General features: G+C 35.2%; 1 protein-coding gene across 2 annotated transcripts in view; it reads right to left on the bottom strand.

Annotated features, from left to right (window-relative positions):
- LOC119606808 (protein split ends) overlaps positions 1-20,771 on the bottom strand; it is a 149,502-nt gene that overhangs the window by 118,071 nt on the left and 10,660 nt on the right. For both annotated transcript variants that reach the window (XM_037960413.1, XM_037960412.1), the window contains exon 3: positions 10,955-11,370. In XM_037960413.1, the coding sequence (XP_037816341.1) occupies positions 10,955-11,049 (95 nt within the window). In that variant the 5' untranslated portion in view covers positions 11,050-11,370. The remainder of the gene's footprint in view (positions 1-10,954; positions 11,371-20,771) is intronic.

Consider the following 20,771-nt stretch of genomic DNA (forward strand, 5'->3'; position numbering starts at 1 on the left):
AGTCTAGTCTATAGTCTAGTCTATAGTCTAGTCTATAGTCTAGTCTATAGTCTAGTCTATAGTCTAGTCTATAGTCTAGTCTATAGTCTAGTCTATAGTCTAGTCTATAGTCTAGTCTATAGTCTAGTCTATAGTCTAGTCTAGAGTCTAGTCTATAGTCAAAATTCTATATTCTCGAGAATCCAAATAAATTTAACAAAAATATTTCTTATTACAATTGAAAACATTAAAAAAATTTTAAATATTTAAAGTCAATACACCGCGAAAAAAACATGTTTTAAGGATAATAACATTTGAATGCCTTAAAAAGAAACAACAACAAAAAAATAACAGATTTTATTAAACCCACAAAAATGACTAAAGCATTAAATAGTATTAAGAAAACAACAAATTTAATCAATAAAATTTCAATTTAATTTTTTTTTTTTTGTATTTCAAATTGTAGACGTAAATGTTTTATTAATCATGGGGGCCACATGTTTTCTGTATTTTGAAATTAATTCTATCAAATTATACTTTTTTTCCAGGCCCCACAAAACAAGGTCACTTTAAGTGACCTAAAGAAAATTAAATTATTTACTAAAACGCCGCCATTTTGCTTTTTGCAAAACAGCCTACAAACATTTTTTTTATTATTGTAAAAATTTCTTTAGCAATTGAAATTTGTTGCTGAATTTTTTTAATAATTTCTCTTTTGTTGTTAATAATAATTTTCTTTGTACATGTTGTTTTCTAAAGCCAAATGCCTATTTTTTTTTTAAATATTATCTATTAATGTACTTTGTGTAGAATATTTATTTTATGTATAAAAAAATATTATTATTAACTGTTTGTATTGATCGTGCAAAAATGTTTTTTAAAATTGCAAATCTAGTCGAGTTGATTAAACTTTATAAAGGCCGAATAGATCAATTACATTGTCAGTAGAATGAGAGGAATTCTTTATAAAACTTTAGCAAAATTTTAAAAATAATTTGGAAGAAATATGAAAAAGAATAAAATCCTTTTAAGTAACAGTTTTTGCAACCCTGTGTTTAAATTAACTTTATTACAATATGGCAGCTCTGTTGTAATGAAGTTTAAAACATAGAAAAATAAATAGAACTGAAACTGAGCGTAAGAAATATTACTCTCCCACATGTACAGGTTCTGTGTGAATTTAATACAATTGTATGAGTATTTTTATTTTTGTTTACATAAAATAACAAAAATATGAAAGTACAAAATGTATCCGAATACATCATACCCTACCACATTGCGAGTAAGTAGCAATGAGTTATTTAGTATTTTTTATATTCAAGAGATTGATGTTTGCTTAAATAATGAATGTACTGCTCATTATAACAATATATAGTCAAAATTTCGTATATATAAAATTTGTTGAGTCGAATTTTATAAATACCCTATTATTGTATAGCATTTTCCACTTACAAAAAAATTCAATAGGCTAATTTATGGGCGGATTACATCATTACATCGACGCAGGTGTTACAAACTTTAAGACATAAACAAAATGCCGTTCCCATTAGTGTGGTGTAGGGTGTATTTTGACTGCATTTGGGCTGCTTTGAAATTAACAATAATCGTTCATATCAAGCGTTAATTTTAGCATTAGCACAATTTCTTTGGCAAAATAGCCCCTGCTGCTGCATAAACACTGCTAAAGGTTATGTTTTTCCCATAAAATTATTGAAAACATTTTCAGAAAAAAACAAATTTTTCAATCGTTTTTATTTTTTTAATATTATTTTTAAGTGTCAATATTGACTCAACCCAGCAACCACAAAGAGTTTATTTAAAATTAAAAATAATTTTTAATGAAGATCTTTCTTACATTGGTCAACTGATATTGAATAAAAATGGCTAATTCAAACCATTATTTCATAAAATATCGAAATATAATATCAAACAAACATATAAAAACTTTTTAAACGAAAGAGTTTGTGTTTGTTGGGTTACATATTTTTCAACTAATACATTCTCACGACTTAGGTTTTTGACAGCAGACTTAGGTTTTGTCATACTCAGTTTCAGTTCTATGTATAGCTTTTCTATGGTTTAAAACGTTTGTATTTGTCAGTGATAGCTTTATGCAATTTAATACCAGTATGATTAAGGTATATCCTGGTCCAATCTAGTCCAATCTACAGTATGGGATATAATCCAGTATAGTATGGTCTATAGTTTGTTGTATAGTCCGATTTAAAGTTTGATGTAAAGTCTAGTCTTTAGTTTAATCTAAAGTTTAGTCAGTAGTCTCTTCTAACTAAAGGTTGCTTCATAGCCTTTAGTTTAGTTTATAATTTGGTCTATCTATAGTCCAATCCAATATTTGTACTTTAATTAAGTATATAATCTCAAATATTATCTCATCTTATTTAAGTTTACAGTCTAGTTTATGGTCTATATTGTACTATATGGCCTAAAGTAATTGTAGGTCTAGTTTAGTTTAGTCTATATTCCAGTCAATAATCTGATCTATAGTCCAGTCTATAGTTTAAGTATTCCAATCTTTAGTTGAATCTACAGACAAGTATATATTCCAGTTAATAGTCTGGCCTATACTCCAGTCAATAGTTCAGTACATAATATCAAGTCAAATCTATTTTCTGTTCTTATTTCAGTTTATATTCTGGTGTATAGCCACTTATTTGGTCTGGTGTACACTTCATTCTATAGTCTGTCAATAGTCTGGTCTATTTTCCAGTCCGTATTCTGTTCTTTAGTCTATTCTATATTGTAATCAATCTGTTCTTAGTCTGTCTTTAGCTTGGTATTTAGTTCAGTCTATAGTCTGTTCTATAGTTCTGGAATTAATGTACAGTCTAATATTTTGTCTGTTCTATAGTTTAGTTTATGGTCCAGCCTAGATTCCAGTTCTTAGTTTAGTCTATATTACAATCCCTAATATGAGCTATGCACCCAGCAAGAGAGCGGGGAGAGGCGAAACGCAAGGCGGGGACCGGGGAGAAGGCAGGGGAGCGAGCGAGGAGCGAGCGAGCGGAGCGAGCGAGCGACGAGCGAGCGAGCGAGCGAGCGAGCGAGCGAGCGAGCGAGCGAGCGAGCGAGCGAGCGAGCGAGCGAGCGAGCGAGCGAGCGAGCGAGCGAGCGAGCGAGCGAGCGAGCGAGCGAGGAGCGAGCGAGCGAGCGAGCGAGCGAGAGAGCGAGCGAGCGAGCGAGCGAGCGAGCGAGAGCGAGCGAGAAGCGAGCGAGCGAGCAGCGAGCGAGAGCGAGCGAGCGAGCGAGCGAGCGAGCGAGCGAGCGAGCGAGCGAGCGAGAGAGAGAGCGAGAGAGGAGCGAGCGAGCGAGCGAGCGAGCGAGCGAGCGAGCGAGCGAGCGAGCGAGCGAGCGAGCGAGCGAGCGAGCGAGGAGCGAGCGAGCGAGCGAGCGAGCGAGCGAGCGAGCAGCGAGCGAGCGAGCGAGCGAGAGAGCGAGCGAGCGAGCGAGGAGCGAGCGAGCGAGCGAGAGCGAGCGAGCGAGCGAGCAGAGCGAGCGAGCGAGCGAGCGAGCGAGGAGCGAGCGAGCGAGCGAGCGAGCGAGCGAGAGCGAGCGAGCGAGCGAGCGAGAGAGCGAGCGAGCGAGCGAGCGAGCGAGCGAGCGAGCGAGAGCGAGCGAGCGAGGAGCGAGCGAGCGAGCGAGCGAGCGAGCGAGCGAGCGAGCGAGCGAGGAGCGAGCGAGCGAGCAGAGCGAGCGAGCGAGCGAGCGAGCGAGCGAGCGAGCGAGCGAGCGAGCGAGCGAGCGAGCGAGCGAGCGAGCGAGCGAGGAGCGAGCGAGCGAGCGAGCGAGGAGCGAGAGAGCGAGCGAGCGAGCGAGCGAGGAGCGAGCGAGCGAGCGAGCGAGCGAGCGAGCGGGAGCGAGCGAGCGAGCAGCGAGCGAGCGCGAGCGAGCGAGCGAGGAGAGAGAGAGAGAGCGAGCGAGCGAGCGAGCGAGCGAGCGAGCGAGCGAGCGAGCGAGCGAGCGAGCGAGAAGCGAGCGAGCGAGGAGCGAGCGAGCTAGCGAGCGAGCGAGCGAGCGAGCGAGCGAGCGAGCGAGCGAGCGAGCGAGCGAGCTGAGGCGAGCGAGCGAGCGAGCGAGCGAGCGAGCGAGCGAGCGAGCGAGCGAGCGAGCGAGCAGCGAGCTGAGCGAGCGAGCGAGCGAGCGAGCGAGCGAGCGAGCGAGCGAGCGAGCGAGCGAGCGAGCGAGGACGAGCGAGCGAGCGAGAGAGCGAGAGAGCGAGCGAGCAGCGAGCGAGCGAGCGAGCGAGCGAGCGAGCGAGCGAGCGAGCAGCCGAGCGAGCGAGCGAGCGAGCGAGCGAGCGAGCGAGCGAGCGAGCGAGCTGAGCGAGCGAGCGAGCGAGCGAGCGAGCGAGCGAGCGAGCGAGCGAGCGAGCGAGCGAGCGAGCGAGCGAGCGAGCGAGCGAGCGAGCGAGCGAGCGAGCGAGCGAGCGAGCGAGCGAGCGAGCGAGCGAGCGAGCGAGGAGCGAGCGAGCGAGCGAGCGAGCGAGCGAGCGAGCGAGCGAGCGAGCGAGCGAGCGAGCGAGCGAGCGAGCGAGCGAGCGAGCGAGCGAGCGAGCGAGCGAGGAGCGAGCGAGCGAGCGAGCGAGCGAGCGAGCGAGCGAGGAGCGAGCGAGCGAGCGAGCGAGCGAGCGAGCGAGCGAGCGAGCGAGCGAGCGAGCGAGCGAGCGAGCGAGCGAGCGAGCGAGCGACGAGCTAGCGAGCGAGCGAGCGAGCGAGCGAGCGAGCGAGCTAGCGAGCGAGCGAGCGAGCGAGCGGAGCGAGCGAGCGAGCGAGCGAGCGAGCGAGCGAGCGAGCGAGCGAGGAGCGAGCGAGCGAGCGAGCGAGGCGAGCGAGCGAGCGAGCGAGCGATCGAGCGAGCGAGCGAGCGAGCGAGCGAGCGAGCGAGCGAGCGAGCGAGCGAGCGAGCGAGCGAGCGAGCGAGCGAGCGAGCGAGCGAGCGAGCGAGCGAGCGAGTAGCGAGCGAGCGAGGAGCGAGCGAGCGAGCGAGGAGCGAGCGAGCGACGCGAGCGCAGCTAGCGAGGATCGAGCGAGCGAGCGAGCGAGCGAAGCGCGCGAGCGAGCGAGCGAGCGTAGCTATGCGAGCGAGCGAGCGAGCGAGCGAGCTAGTAGCAGGGAGCGAGGAGCGAGCGAGCGCGCGAGCGAGCGAGCGAAGCGAGCGAGCGAGGCAGCGAGCTAGCGGAAGACTCGAGGCGTAGCGATCGAGCGAGCGAGCCGAGCGAGCGAGCGAGCGAGCGAGCGATAGCGAGCGAGCGAGCGAGCCGAGAGCGGAGCGAGCGAGTCGAGCGAGCGAGCGAGCGATCTAGATCTCTCGAGGATAATCTATCTATCGATCTAGCTAGAGCTATGCTATCGATCGAGCATCGATCTATCTATCGGATTATCTAGCGAGGGCTAGCATATATCTATCTATCTATAGCTCTAATCTACTCTATCTATTTCATATCTATTATCTATCTATTCTATCTATCTATCTATCAGCTTATCTATCTATCTATCTATTCTTCGATCTATTATCTATCTATCTGGAGAGGACCACATGCAGTCAAGGGACTGCAACGTGGACCGGGCACCACTTTTATTAAATATGAAACAAATCATAAATTGATGAAAAAATATTCCAAAATTCCCCATGAAAAGATCAATAAACCAACAAAATGATTATTATTTCTGTGAAGAAGAAGAAAAAAATTGCATTAATGTGAACAATAACAAAATACGATAAGCTCTTAAGAGCCAATGTAGCTTGGACCGTCACTTTTTTTAATTAAAAATAAAAAAAAATTTAATGTTTAAAAATTATATAGACAAAAAATTAAAAATTTTTATATTTGTTTATAAGTATAAACAGTCATTTATAAATAAACATAAAAAAATATGACATTGACAATGAAATGTTTGAACAAAATTTAACCAAAAAAAAAAACTTAAAATATTGTTAAAAACAAATTGTTGTTATTGTTTTTTTAGGCCCGACAAACAACAAAACCTGAAATTTCTTAAACACATTAAACATTTGTTTTCAAGTGCGTAAAAGATATAAAAAAAATATTATAAAATAAAAATGACGCACAATTTGTTGTTGTTCTTTTTTTGTTAAATAAAAATTATAAAAGATTTAAAAAAACAAAGGCATAATAAAGACATAATTAAATGTTTCTTTTTAAAATAAAAAAAATATAAAAATAATTTATTAGAAATACATACAGTCTAAAGTAAAAGTAATTAGACGAATTAAAGGTTTTTATGTTAATATAACCGAAGCTTTACCAAAATGGCATCAATAAATTATTAAAAGTTGTTTTAAAATAAAAAAATATGATGCAATTTTTAGCAATTATTACATTTAAAAATTCTATATTGGAGATTTTTTAAAAATTTTTAAATTTTCGTTTTTTTTTTTTCAAATCACGTTTTTATAACAAACTATTTAAAAAATATTTTCTTTTTTTTCACATAATTAATATTGTTGTTTTCTAATTCAAACATTTATTTTACAAATCCACAAAATTTTATAAAAAAAACTAAATAAATAAAATTTATTTTTGTTCTAGTTGTGATAATCGAAGGTCATCATCATCATGTATTAATCTGAAACATTTGTGTGATTTTGAAATGTTTTTTTATTTTTATTTCTAAATCACACTCACTCATTTGAGATTTTGAAAAAAAACACATCTAAATGTTCTTACACATATTTTAATTTAAAATTTAGAAAAAAAAAAACAACAACAATTTAGAAACGTGAAGGTATTTTGTTGTCTAATTATATTTAGCGGTTGTTTTTGAAAGAAATTAACAAAAACCAATGTTTAGCTATAATTTATGATAAAATTTTACAAAAAATGCTGATTTTTTTTAACATTTAGAGGTTTGAAATTGAGTTTTTAATGTCACTTTTTTTTCAAAAATAAAGATAAAAACAAATGTTAGAAAATAGCGACAATTAAACAAATTATGTACAGGTTTGTTTAGCAAATAATTTTTAAACAAATAACAGCTGTCAACGTTTTGACGTTTTGATTTTAAATGTCAAAATACTATGCGACAATATTGAGAGACGGTGACTCAGATGATGTCTTTTTTTGTTGTTATTTAAAAAGTTATTTGGTAAAATTGAGTTTTTTATAAGGTCTTAAATACGATTTACAGTCTGGTTAATAGACCAGTATATAGTATGATCTATAGCCTGGTCTATAGTTTGATCTATAGTCTGGTCTATAGTCCAGACTATACTGTGGTCTACAGCCTAGTCTACAGTCTGGTCTATAGTCTGGTATATAGTTTGATCTATAGTCCAGTCTATTGTCTGGTCTATAGTCCAGTCTAAAGTCTAGTCTATAGTCCTGTCTATAATCTGGTCTATAATCCAGTCTATAGTCTGGTCTATAGCCTGTTCTATAGTTCAGTACTCTACCAGTCTATAGTCTGGCCTATAGTTTGATCTACAGTCTGGTATAGAGTTCAGTCCGTAATCTGGCCTATAGTCTTGTCTATAGTCTGGTCTACAGACTGGTATATAGTTTGATCTATAATCCAGTCTATTGTCTGGTCTATAGTCCAGTCTGGTCTATAGTCCAATCTATAGTCTGGTCTATAGTCCAGTCTATAGTCTGGTCTATAGTTCAGTCTATAGTCTGGCCTTTAGTCTTATCTATTGTCCATTCTATAATTTACAGTCTATAGTCCAGTCTAAAATGTGGTCAATAGTCCGGTCTAAAGTCTGGTCTATAGTCTGGTCTATAGTCCAGCCTATAGTCTGGTCTATAGTCCAGCCTATAGTCTGGTCTATAGTCTGGTCTATAGTCCAGCCTATAGTCTGGTCTATAGTCCTGCCTATAGTCTGGTCTATAGTCCTGCCTATAGTCTGGTCTATAGTCCAGCCTATAGTCTGGTGTATAGTCAAGCATATAGTCTGGTATATACCCCAGTCTATAGTCTGGTCTATAGTTTGATTTTAGCCCAGTCTATAGTTCAGTCTATAGTCTGGCCTTTAGTCTTGTCTATAGTCTGGTTTATAGTCCAGTCTATAGTCTGGCCTAGAGTCCAGTCTATAGTCTGGTCTATAGTCCAGTCTATAGTTTGATTTATAGCCTAGTCTATAGTCTGGTCTATTGTTCAGTGTATAGTTTGATCTATAGTTTGGTCTATAGTACAGTCTATAGTCTGGTCTACAGTCCTGTCTATAGTCTGGTTTATAGTCCAGTCTATACTCTGGTCTATAGTCCAGTCTATACTCTGGTCTATAGTCCAGCGTATACTCTGGTCTATTGTCCAGTCTAAAGTCTGGTATACAGTCCAGTCCAGGCCAGACACTACAGTCCAGTCTATAGTGCAGTCTTTAGTCCAGTCTATAGTCTACTCTATAGTCCAGTCTATAGTCCAGTTAATACTCTGGTCTATAGTTCAGTCTATATTCTGGTCTATAGTTTGATCTATAGTCCACTCTATAGTTTGATCTATATCCCAGTCTAGAGTCTGGTCTATAGTTCAGGCTATAGTCTGGCCTTTAGTCTTGTCTATAGTTCAGTCTATAGTTTGATCTATAGTCCAGTCTATAATCGGGTCTATAGTACAGTCCATCTTGTACATAATCTAGTTTATAATCCAGTCCGGTGGTCTTTCTTCTAGACTTCAAACGAAGCATTGATCGGGTCTACGGTGTAATCTATAGTCCAATGTTATAGGGTTATATTATTATTTTTAATTTTTTCCATTTATTTAATATTTAACATTATTTTTGTATTTTTACTAATAGAGTGGACCAAAAAAAAAAACAAAGTTAAGATTACCATAAAGGTTGCTTGTTTTTCCGGATTTGTTTTTTCCTCAAATATTAAACAAATACATATACATATATACTTCGATCAAAGTGTGATATTGAGTAGTCACAGTCAATACAATTGCTTTGTATTTTTTTTAAGGTTATTTTAAGAAGTTACACCAGTAGCAGGCAGTTGGCCATATGTACGTTATTTGAAAAATTTTCCATTGGCCGGCAGAAAAAGAAAATTTAAACATCATGTTTGAGAGCGAAAAAAACTTCATCTATTAACGAAGATTTTCATAATGTTGATCATCATAATGAAGATGATGATGATCGCAGATGTGTTTTTTTAGACTTGTTTATGTCGGTTTAAGTTTTTTTTTCTAATAAACTGGTATTTTTTTTTTTGCATTTTTAAGTAGTAATTGTTTTTTTAATACATTGTTTTAAAGATTTATGTATATAGTTTTTAAGTTTTTTTTCGAAACTAAAGGATTATAAATGACAGTTATTTATGTGGTGGCATCAATAGCGAAATAATGGGTTTTTAAATGGACCGGTTATCGTTAATAAGGCCATAATTAGCTAAAATAGTATACTACTCTATGACAGTATAGAAGGTAATGGTGTTTTTAATCTTAAATAATGGAAAAGATTAACTATAATACAATCTACAGTCCAGTTTATATTTTAGTTTATAGTCTACCTTATAGTCTGATATATAGTACCATCTGTAGTTTAATCTATAGTCTAATATATAGATCAGGCGATTATTTAGTCTGTAGTCTAGTTTGTAGTCCTCTCTATAGTATGGTCTATAGTCTGGACCATAGTCAGGTCCATAAACTGGACCATAGTCAGGTCCATAAACTGGACCATAGCCTGGTCTATCTGCCATATACATCAGTCTATAATAGTCCAGTCTATGGTCTGGTCTACAGCGCAATCTTTAGTCCAGTCTATAGTCGGTACTATAGGCCATGGTCTGGTCTATAGTACAGTTTTTAGACTATAGATCAGACTAGAGACTGGACTATAAACTATAGACCAGAATATAGACAAATACTATGGACTAGATTATATACCAGACTATAGGCTGCACCATAGAACAGACTATAGCCTAGTCTTTAGACTAGTCTATAGTCTTGTCTATAGTCTGGTCTATAGTCCAGTTTATAGTTCAGTGTATAGTCTGGTTTATTGTCCAGTCTATAGACTAGAGATAAGACTATAGACAAGACTATAGACCAGACTATTGACAATACTATAGACTAGATTATATACCAAAGTATAGAATGGACTATAGAACGGACTATAGTCCAGTCTTTAGTCAGGTCTATTGTCTAGTCTATAATGTGGTCTATAGTGCAGTCTATAGTTTAGCCTATAGTCAGGTCTATAGTCCGCTTAATTGTCTGGTCTATAGTATGATCTATAGTCTATAGTTCAGTCTATAATATGAACTATATAGTCTAGTCTATAATGTAATCTATAGTCTAATTTATAGTTTAGTCTATTGTCCAGACTATGGACAATACTATGGACTAGATTATATACCAAAGTATAGAATGGACTATAGAACGGACTATAGTCCAGTCTTTAGTCAGGTCTATTGTTTAGTCTATAATGTGGTCTATAGTGCAGTCTATAGTTTAGCCTATAGTCAGATCTATAGTCCGCTTAATGTAATCTATAGTCTAATTTATAGTTTAGTCTAGTCTGATATAGTCCAGTCTACAGTCCAGTTTATAGTCTGGTCTATTGGCGAGTTTATAGTTCACTCTATAACTAGTCTTGCCTATATTCCATTCTATAGTCTGGTCTATAGACCAGCCCATGGTCAAGTCTATACTCAGTCTATAGTCTGATCTATAGTTCAAATTTTGTTTTAAAAAAATATCTTTTAATTTAAACAAGCAAGTGAAGGGCATTAAATAAAAATTCCTCACCTTTTTAGACCCAAAAACAAACAAAAATAAAGCAAATAAAATAAATTCAACACTCTTTCTAAAATTTATTTACGGCACAATGGATTTTGAATGATTTCTTAAAAAGCAGTGAAGTGTGAAATTGATTTTTTTGGGTAATTTATATTATTTTAAATTACCTAGTAATTTATTGTTGAAAAGAAATTCTCTTTAATTTTATTTTAATAAAAATTTCTTAAAAAAAATGTCAAAACCCTAAAACTCACCGTTTTAAATGATCTCTTTTATTATCCTCACGTACAACAACTTGTGTTTCTTGGGCTATTTGTCCAAAACAAACGTTGTTGGTCTCTCGTACCATTTTTGTTTATGAAACTTCATGGAGGCGAATTTTTTTGGATTTTTTTCAAATGGGCGCACTCCAAACCCATTCAAAAATATTACGTTGTGAAAAAACAAAAAAAAAATCGTCAATATTTAGCGATCTTTTGTTTTCTCATAGACATTTTATAATTATATTTTTATATTTTTTTGCAAATATTTTCATTGGTTCATTATATTTTCGAGGGGAATTTTTTGAAATTTTATTTTCTTTTATAAAGATTTTTTTTTTTTGCAAAATTTAATAGATTTTTTTCACTTTTATATAATGAATTTTTTCTTCGAAAATACCCGCGGTTATCTAGAAAGAGAAGAAGAAAAAAGGGAAATCATTAGTGTTTGGAGATAATATAGTTTTCAAAATTATTTTAAAAATTTTAAGAATTTTATAATAACGTTGTAAAACTAATTGTATATTATGGACCCTACTTTACTTTAATAGAATTCCCAGATCTTTTCTGAATCATAAGAATTTGTAAAAGGTTTCGTATTAAAGAAATTTTTCATTTTATAAACCTTAGAATTCTATTGAGATTTGTTCGTGATTGAATGGTATAATTTTTGAAAATCTAACCTTTGACCCCAGAAGAATAAAGTCAGTATATAGTCACGTGTTTCTATAAAATCAAAATGCCCAATATCTTATACGAAAGTAATGGAAATGTTTATTAATTCTATTGATTTTGTTTTAATTTGGACCCTTTCTAGATAGTGTGAACTATAGGGTATAATAAACTAGTTTATATATTAGTCTACAAATCCAGTTTATAGTCTGGTCCACAATCCATTCAATAGTACGATCTATAATCTGAACCTTAGTATATAACTTTGTCTATAGTTCAGTCTAATGTTTGGTCTGAAATCCGTTTTTTTAGTCCGATCTAAATTATGATCTATAGTTCTTAGTCTGTAGTTCGAACCCCTTATCTAGGGTGCAGTATATAGCCTGGTCTATAATGTGGCTTATAGTTTGACCTATAGCTGTCTTTAGTCTGGACTCGAAAAGCGTTGAAATCTCAATTATCGTTTAGTCTATAATCCATAATGTAATCTGATCGTGAGACTATAATTGTTATATAATCTTCGGCCTATAATTGTTATATAATCCAGTCTATAGTTTAGTCTATAGTGGGGTCTATATTTAGGTCTTAAATCTGTAATTAATTTAGCATTAACTCGAGTCTATAGTGTTCTACAGTCTAGTCTGGATCAAAGTATTTACTTTTGTATATTGTCTGGTCAACAGTAGAGTTGATAATCTAGACTATAATGAAATCTTTCGTCTGGACCTTATATTAAAGTCCATAGTTTAGTTTTTATAAGAATGTGTATTATGATTTTAGAAAATTCGACCTTCGATCTGCGGTAATCAAGACTATATACTGGACCCTCCTCCATAGTTTGGTCTATAATCTGCAAATAATATGGATTAAATTCCAATTTATATTATGACCTATATCCATACTATTATGATCTATATAGTCCGGCCTATAATCCAACCTATAGCTAGAATAATTGTCCATGGTTTAGTATATAGTTTGGTGTATAGGTCTGATCAATTATTATGGTTATAGTCCAATCTATATTATGATCTATAGTCTGGTCCATAACCCGACCTATAGCTAGGACAACTGTGTACGGTTTAGTTTATTGTCCGGTCAAAAGTAAAGTTTATAATGTGGACCCTATAAATGTTAAAAATATGAATTTTGATCCGAGAATAATGGAGTCAGTTTTTTTTTTTTGGTAAAAAAAATAGCTATTTAAGGTCCCATTTAGTTAGGTTTTGGATGACAATCGAATTCTTGATTTAAACTCTAGATCCAAATCTCCCGAATTTCTTAATTTGGAATCTAATTTTAGATTTTGAATCTTCTAATTTTCAAAATTTACAAACTTGAGATTTTAACTAAAAATTACTAAGATTAAATAAAGAATTAGCTCTATTCTTTTTAGATTTTATAATAAATTCTGAATTTTTGTTTTTAAATAGAAAAAATAAATCCATAATAATAACCAGTTTTCCCAACTACACGTTCTTAAGTTTATATTTTCTTGGTCTGCAAAATTCTTATTTGTCATTATTGTCAACCACCACCAACAGCAGCAGTAGCAGCGGTAATAAAACCCCAGCAAACTTAAGACATTTGGATAGATTCTGCAAAATATTCTATATTCTGCTGGATTTCTTATGATGGCATGACATGATGATGGCTGCTTGAAAAAAAAACCTAAAATGAACCAACTTCTGCTTCTTCTAATTCTTTTACTGCTGCTGCTGCTGCTAGCTTTAAGCTAAACTTTGGTGGTGGCTGACGGTAATGAGGATAAAGTCGATACAATGGTAGTAGATGATGGTGGTGGTGCTAACCAAAAATATCACACAGCCAAATAACGACAACTATAAGCAACAACAACGACAATTTAAAAATCATACCATCAACAACAACGACGTCGACAGCAGCAGATCTAGCAAAGCTGTATTAAAACCATTTGAGTTCAAACTACACATTTATGGTTAAATATACGAAAAAAAAAACAATAATACAATAAAAATACATACAAACTAAAAACAACAACAACAAAACAGAGTAGACTAACAAAACAGAAACGACGTGTTTTTTTTTTTGCTTTACGCTGCTACTACTCAACAAACAACACCAAAAATATACTAACAAAAACACACATTCATACATATACACAACACATTTAGTCAGCCAAACTACAACAACAACAACAATTACCTACAATATTAGTTAGTAGTCTCTGCTGCTGCTGCATTAAAAGCAGCAGCAATACACAAACATACATGCATATAAAAAAAATTCTTCTTAAAAACGTAATATGAAATTTGACAACACAGCATTTTTTTTATATAAATGTACGTTGTGGGTATGTTTGTATGTACAATTTGCTGCTAGAGAAGGCAAATGTTGTTTTTTGTTGTCTTTATTCATTTTTTTTTTCTTCTCATTTCGTGTTTTTCAATAGTGAAATTTGACAACGTTGCTAATTTGCTGTTTTTATAATAATTGTTGGGTTTTTTTTTTCTTGCTTCTCTCTGCTTCTTCTTTTTTACAGTATGACTGGTATATCAGTACACACGAGCACGAGTTTGTGTGTATATTCAATGTTTATTATTTCAGTTAGTTAAAAGGCGAGAAAGAGAGAACACACTGAGTAAGTAGAAGAAAAAAAAATTGTTCTTCAGAAATAAGAGTAAAAAGGAAAGAAAATGACAAGTTGTTATTAAAGTTGGGCCATCCATATGTACTAGATTGTATGTGCGTGTGTTTGCTGGTAATGTTGACGACCACGATGATGATATTGTTGTTGTTGTTTTTAGTTTTGCTGTTTTTTGATGGCGATGATGAAGACGATGACGACTACAAAGATGTTGTTGTTATTATTTTAAGAGGTTATTGTTGTAAAGTTTCTTTTATAATTTTTCGTTGTGTTTGTTTGTTTATTTGTTTGTGTATATATTTTTTAAAAGATTTCTGTTATACACATTGCGCCTTGATATAGTCGGGCTAAAAGAAAAACATAAACACACTCACACCCATTTAAATAAAAGTAGAAGAAGCAGCAGCAGCAGCTTAAACTTCCAGGCTATTATTTTTATAAACAAAATCCAAATCGTAATATAATTTTATAAGTGAAAAAACTAGCAGGGTCCAAATTACGTCGATCGAAATCTTAGTCTTGGACTCATTAAAAGACAACGTGAATCGTGAATACAAGGCACTGATTCCAGCTAGATGGTTAAAGAAAGAAACCTTGTTGGCTAACTGTAAAACAATTGGTCGGCCAGTGGCCCATTAAAACTGCTCCAGTGTGATCTACTTTTTACGGCGTTCAATGATGATTGAAATCTTAATCCTAGACATTGTAATAAATCGGACTAGCCCGATTCCATTAAAGACAGAATTTATCAGAAAAATATTCAAAGTTTACATGGATATAACCTCAGAGCACTTTCTACACGATGAAACGAAAGTCCTCCCATTATTTGACTGTCAAAGAATGATCTTAACCCATACTTCTTTAAACTTTCTGTAGTGTCCCTAAGGTACTCCTCGAATTTATCAACATAATCACATCCAGAATTCTCCATCTGTAATTTCACAGATCTTTTTACTCCTGCGAACGGTACTTCTGATAAGTCTCGTAGAAATCTGTAGTGATAGATCTTTGAATCAGTGCAAATCATATTGCTTGCAGCAATATTTCCCAGTCTTCGGCCTTGCAGTTCGAGCCATTCACATAGAATGTCTTGAACAGATGCTTCTTAATGGAAACAACTAGAAGATTACACGATCTGATCATACATAGTTCAAAAAAACTGCTTTTCAAAAGTCTTTACAAGTCGAAGAGCAAAAGAGTCATTCTTTATATTGTAAATCTGAATCATCAGACTTTTTTCGATCATACTTGATACCGCAGGTCAAGGGACATCATACAATGTCCTATGGGAAGTCACTGGATCAGTCACCCCACCTTTAATAACACACCACTGAAAGCTTCCCTAATGCATGCCATTAAGGACTATTTTAGATTATGTCGAGCATCTCAGTGGATCTTTTGTATATGGTATTTCCTCCGAAATATGGAACTATATATTATAAAAGAAAGATTTCTGTGGATATTGAATTTCTATTTAAATGGCAAAATCTATTAGATCGTTACTTTTCTGGGCCTATAAATTGGATGTTCAGATAGAACGAGATCTAAAAAAATTCCAACTATTAGTACATTGTTGTTGTAGCTGCGACACGTGGCTTATTGGTGTTGCTGAGTTGAATATCGGTGGTCGTTGAACATTGAATCATTCCTGTGCGAAGAACCAATTGTCGTGGGAACGCGTTAATGCTTTACAGGGCTCTGAATTTATTAATCTTGTAAACCAGTAAGTAAGTTTGTCGTTGTAGATTTAATAAAAGTTAAAGATCTAACATTATCACTGATCCTCAGTTTTGAATCGAGAATTTTTACTCCATATAGCAACAAAAGACTAAAAATTTGGACTTTATAACTTCATGTTGATATTTAGGGGATTTTTCATTAAAACAAAAATCTTTCCCATTCAGTAAAATTCTTGAGGTCTCTAACTCACTCTCCTCGCACATGGACGAGAAAATAAAATTATCGATTCGAAAGGCAGTTAGCACGTTTAGGCTGATAGTTAAAAAGAATAACAACAACAAAAGCAAGTGACGTTAACGTTATATAAAAATTCATTTAACTAAAAAAAAGACGACAACAACAAAGTACACACACACATAAGCAGAAATACTTGAAAACATTACTAGCATTGTAAAGGAAAATTGTAGCTTTACTTTTGATGAAAGTCGATAATAAAAGCAACAACAATATAATAATAATACAAAACAAAAAATAAAAACAACAACTAGTATCTTTGCAAAATAAATACAAATGGATTTTTTTTGTAGTTTTTGCAATGCGCAAACTCTAGACAACAACAAAATATATTATTCTTCTTCTTCCCTCTCTCTTCGCTTACTACTCTTTCTCTGTCGCTCTCATAAACAAACTGTTTTTCATGGTGTTTATTTTGTTTTTTTTTTTTTGCTCCATCCATATTCTTGTATTTATGTAGTTGTTGTATAAAGGTGTTTGTTTTTCGCATTTCTATGGTGTTGTGTTATTGCTCTGCTCTATGTCGTATCTGTTTATGCTACATTATTGTAGTTCTTAATATTACACAAGCTACAATTTATTTTGTATCTTGTAGTTTAATGGCTGTTTGGTTTAGTTTGTATATTTTTTTTTGTTTTCCAATAACTAGGTGCGTCTTTTTCAGTTGTATTTATTTTGTTCTGTATTATTTTTTGCTTTTTCATCATCACAACATCGACATCAACCTCATCGTCGGAGGGAGTCTGTTTTTTTTTTTTTTGTAAATTTATTGTTTCTTCTTTTTTTTCATTATTCTGTGTTCACATTCAAAAGGTTTCTTTGCACTTCAAGCGAAAATTAGTTTTTAGTCGTACGACTGCTGTTTACAAGTTGACAACGATTTTTGGTCTTGTAATTGCAGCAGCAGCAATGTAGGAAAATTTTTATAGCACTTTATTTTGTTCTTAATTTAATGAGTGGATTTTGCTTTAATGAAATTTTTTGTTCAATTAACTTGTTTTGCGTTACAATTAACAAAAAAAAAAAAATTACTTCACTATTACTATTTACATTTTAGTTTTGAATGTGTTTTGAAGCAACTCAAAGAAGAAGATTATGTTGGGCATACGTTATATGTCTCAATAAGCCTCAGATCTGAATCTGATATACTATATCGATACTATCGTTGACGAGTGTCCACAATCGAAGTTTGAGTAGAGCGCATCGAAGTCGATTCATCGATCTCCATGACAATCTTAACGACTTTGATGATGACCTTACCGACCTCGACTGACGGCTCCAAATACTTCCAAAAAAAAACTGACAAGAATAAGCAAGCCTTTGTAGGATATGGTTCTCGATCTTCCTCATAAGTTAAACTTAATAGATCTGCTGCGCTAGAGTATCTATGGTTCATTTCCTAATAACAGAAGAAACGTATTTATCGGACTATTGGTCTTCAACTTATTCACATTAAAACTTTGTTCATTCATTTTATAAGACGCTGAACTGGTATTAAATATCGGTCAAAAATGGATATTAATCACTTCTCTAAACTTTCTATAGTATCTCTGAGGGACTCATCGAGTCTTAAGGGTAAATTGAACTTGTCAGTATTCCAAACTAAAGGTAATTACCTGCAGAATTCTTCATCCATAGTTTGACGTGTGATAATCTAGAAAACTATTTTAATAAGTCCAAGTCAATCATAAAAAAGACTTGTCACTCTCCGGCCTTGCAGTTTGAGGCATTCACATAGAATGTCTTTTACAGATTTTTCTTCGTGTAAACAACTTTTACAGTAACTGCTACGTAGACGAGCTTAGACGATCTGAAAAGCTTTTTAACTAATCATGACCAAATTTGTAAAGGCCAGCCGAGAGCTACAGAATTGTGAATGTTCTTAGTATGGTAATAGTGGAATTTGACTTTTCTGTCGCCCTCTTGACTATCATGTTCGATACCAGTGTTACGGCTGTTTTTCCGAAACTCTTCATTCCAGGGAATGAGAATTCCCTCTAAATTTTCCCACAATTGCATTAAAAATTTAAAAATGTATGAATTAACGACTTATTCCCATCGGGGAACAGGATTATTATCGAGTTATGTCGGCAGTTATTCCGATATTTCAATAGAATTGAATGCAATACAAAAATCAGTTTGAAATTCCTTAACTTTAAAGTAGAACCAATTGGATAAGATGTAATTTCGATCAGATTGTTCATGAGAAGAATCTAAGAATAATGTTGAATTAAAAATATCATTACTTCTTTACGGATATCTTCTTGCAGATCTCTATTCTGATCCACCTTTCCAAAAGCTTTTTTTATTTTGAATGTGCGGAGCAGAAGTTAAGAGTTATGGAGTTAATAAATAAACCCGATTTCCTTGACATCAAATTCATTCACCTTCGGGGCATGTTAGCTTAACGATCTTTCCCCCCATCAAGATGTGATTGTAATCCGCATGAAAAGAGTTGCTACAAGTATTTCTTATCTGCCGGCTTTATAAGTTGTTGGTATCAAATGTATCCTCTATCATTCCTTGGTATGATTTGACCTGGGGTTGAACTAGAGCTATAACATCTGTTACCACGGAAACCGGCAGCCCACAGTGCAGAATTGTGAACTTTGTCTTGTCCCGTTTATTGAAGAGGTCGTGCACATGGTTTATCCATATTTATCTTTTCTGTCCCTGAAGTCTGTTAGAGTTCCAACTCAATGTTTCCCCAAACAGAGAGTGCAAGTGAATAAGATATATTTGTGTTCCTTTCACTCCTCGGGGAGCATAGGGCCCTAAGATAGTTAAAACTTATAACTAAGCTAGCAGATACCTAAAATCAATTTCTTAAATATTCTATTTAACTTAAGAACTTAGAAGATAAACTACGTTTATAGCTTAAATTTTATACTTTATTACACATTTGTTCAATTCACAATCAAGTTGTATATTGTACCTACTAAAGTGTAGTAACAGTGATTGTGAACAGATCTTTGCAGAAAGTCATAAGTTTATGTTCTCAATGAAAAAAAAAAACAATCAAAACAAATATACATAAGAATGTCAGAAGATAAAAAAATCAAAAAATATTAAATTAATTAAACATGCGAAATAAACAAAATTATTTCTTTGAATTTTCAATTCATTTATTTTCTTTATTCCACATTTTAAACTAATAAATAAACTGTTTTTAATAAAATTTTAGTTTTTTTTGTTTTGGTAAACAGCTGTTTGTTTTTGATTTCAGTGTTACCACTTTATCGGTTTTTTATGCTAAAATCGTTTGAATTTTTTGTTTATATGTCGAAATAAACAATTGGCAACACTAAACTTTCTTACAACATTCGAAAAACATATGAAAAATTGTCGTAGGAGTTGTATAAAGCTTTTGCATAGAAAATACCAACAACATTGTTATGACTATTGTAGCAGCTGCTGACATACAACGCTACAACATCGATTGTGAATTGAACAAATATTAAATTTTATTAAACTTAACTTAAACTCCACGACCCCCTCTCTATTTTTAATAATATTCATTATATTCCATTGTCTTCATAACCAAAAGTCCATAGTCGTAAATTTTTACTCACATTTATATAAAGATGAAAAAAAAACATACATATAAAGAATCTCAAGAATTTCCTTTAAAAAAGAAAAAACTCAAGAAATTTATATTAAAGAAGAAAAAAACTACAACAAACAATGACTTGACTGACATTTTGCCCGGTAGGAGAACTCTCAACCACCCCATTTAAGGTTTTCTTTCTTTATATAAATTTTTTTTTATATTGTCAAAGATTAAATATACGATTTTCTTTAGCTTGAGAGGTAATGGTAATATTTTCAGCAGTAACAACAACAATTTTGCATTTATTTACTTTTTTTTTTATACATTTAAGAAGACTAAAGCAAGATGATGAAGAAGAAGTCGAAAAAGATCCAAGCAACTTGAAAGGTTTTGAGTTGCTGCTGCTGCTGGTGGTGGTGTCTTTCTGGTGTGTGAAAATAAATGAACGTTATTATTGTGGGGATTCATTAAATTGATATACAACGATGTCGTAGAGTACGAAATTAAACGAGTATATGAGTATGTTTAGATGTTGCGATATTTATAAGATACATTCTGTATCTAAATCTACGGATGTATATAACCATTTCTGGTATAAATATATACATATATAGACAAAATATCTAGATACATACAATGAAAAATGTTCATAATAAGAACAAGAAAAAAAAAAAAAAAAAAAAAAAAAGAAGAATGTATTTCTATGAATGTATGAAGAAGAAACTTGTATATGGCAAAAGTATGAGGAAAGGAATATAATATAATAAAGAAGAACTACTATTTTGGTTGAACGTTCATATTGGTTTGCTTGAATGGTTTTGGAACGCGCAACAAAGTAGTCTAGAAGTTTTTATTTCTTGGGCTTCACTATGCTACAAAAACGTACTATACTTCATTATATCTTTAGCTTAAACTTCTTTCTATTTTTTTTTTCTGGGGTTTTCAACATTTTTTATTACTTAAAATTTTCACAATGGTTATTGCTGCGAACA

Source organism: Lucilia sericata, unplaced genomic scaffold, assembly GCF_015586225.1.
Source record: "Lucilia sericata isolate MDLA Ls3-8-SP2 unplaced genomic scaffold, ASM1558622v1 Contig000625F_arrow, whole genome shotgun sequence".
In the NCBI taxonomy this organism is placed as follows: domain Eukaryota; kingdom Metazoa; phylum Arthropoda; class Insecta; order Diptera; family Calliphoridae; genus Lucilia; species Lucilia sericata.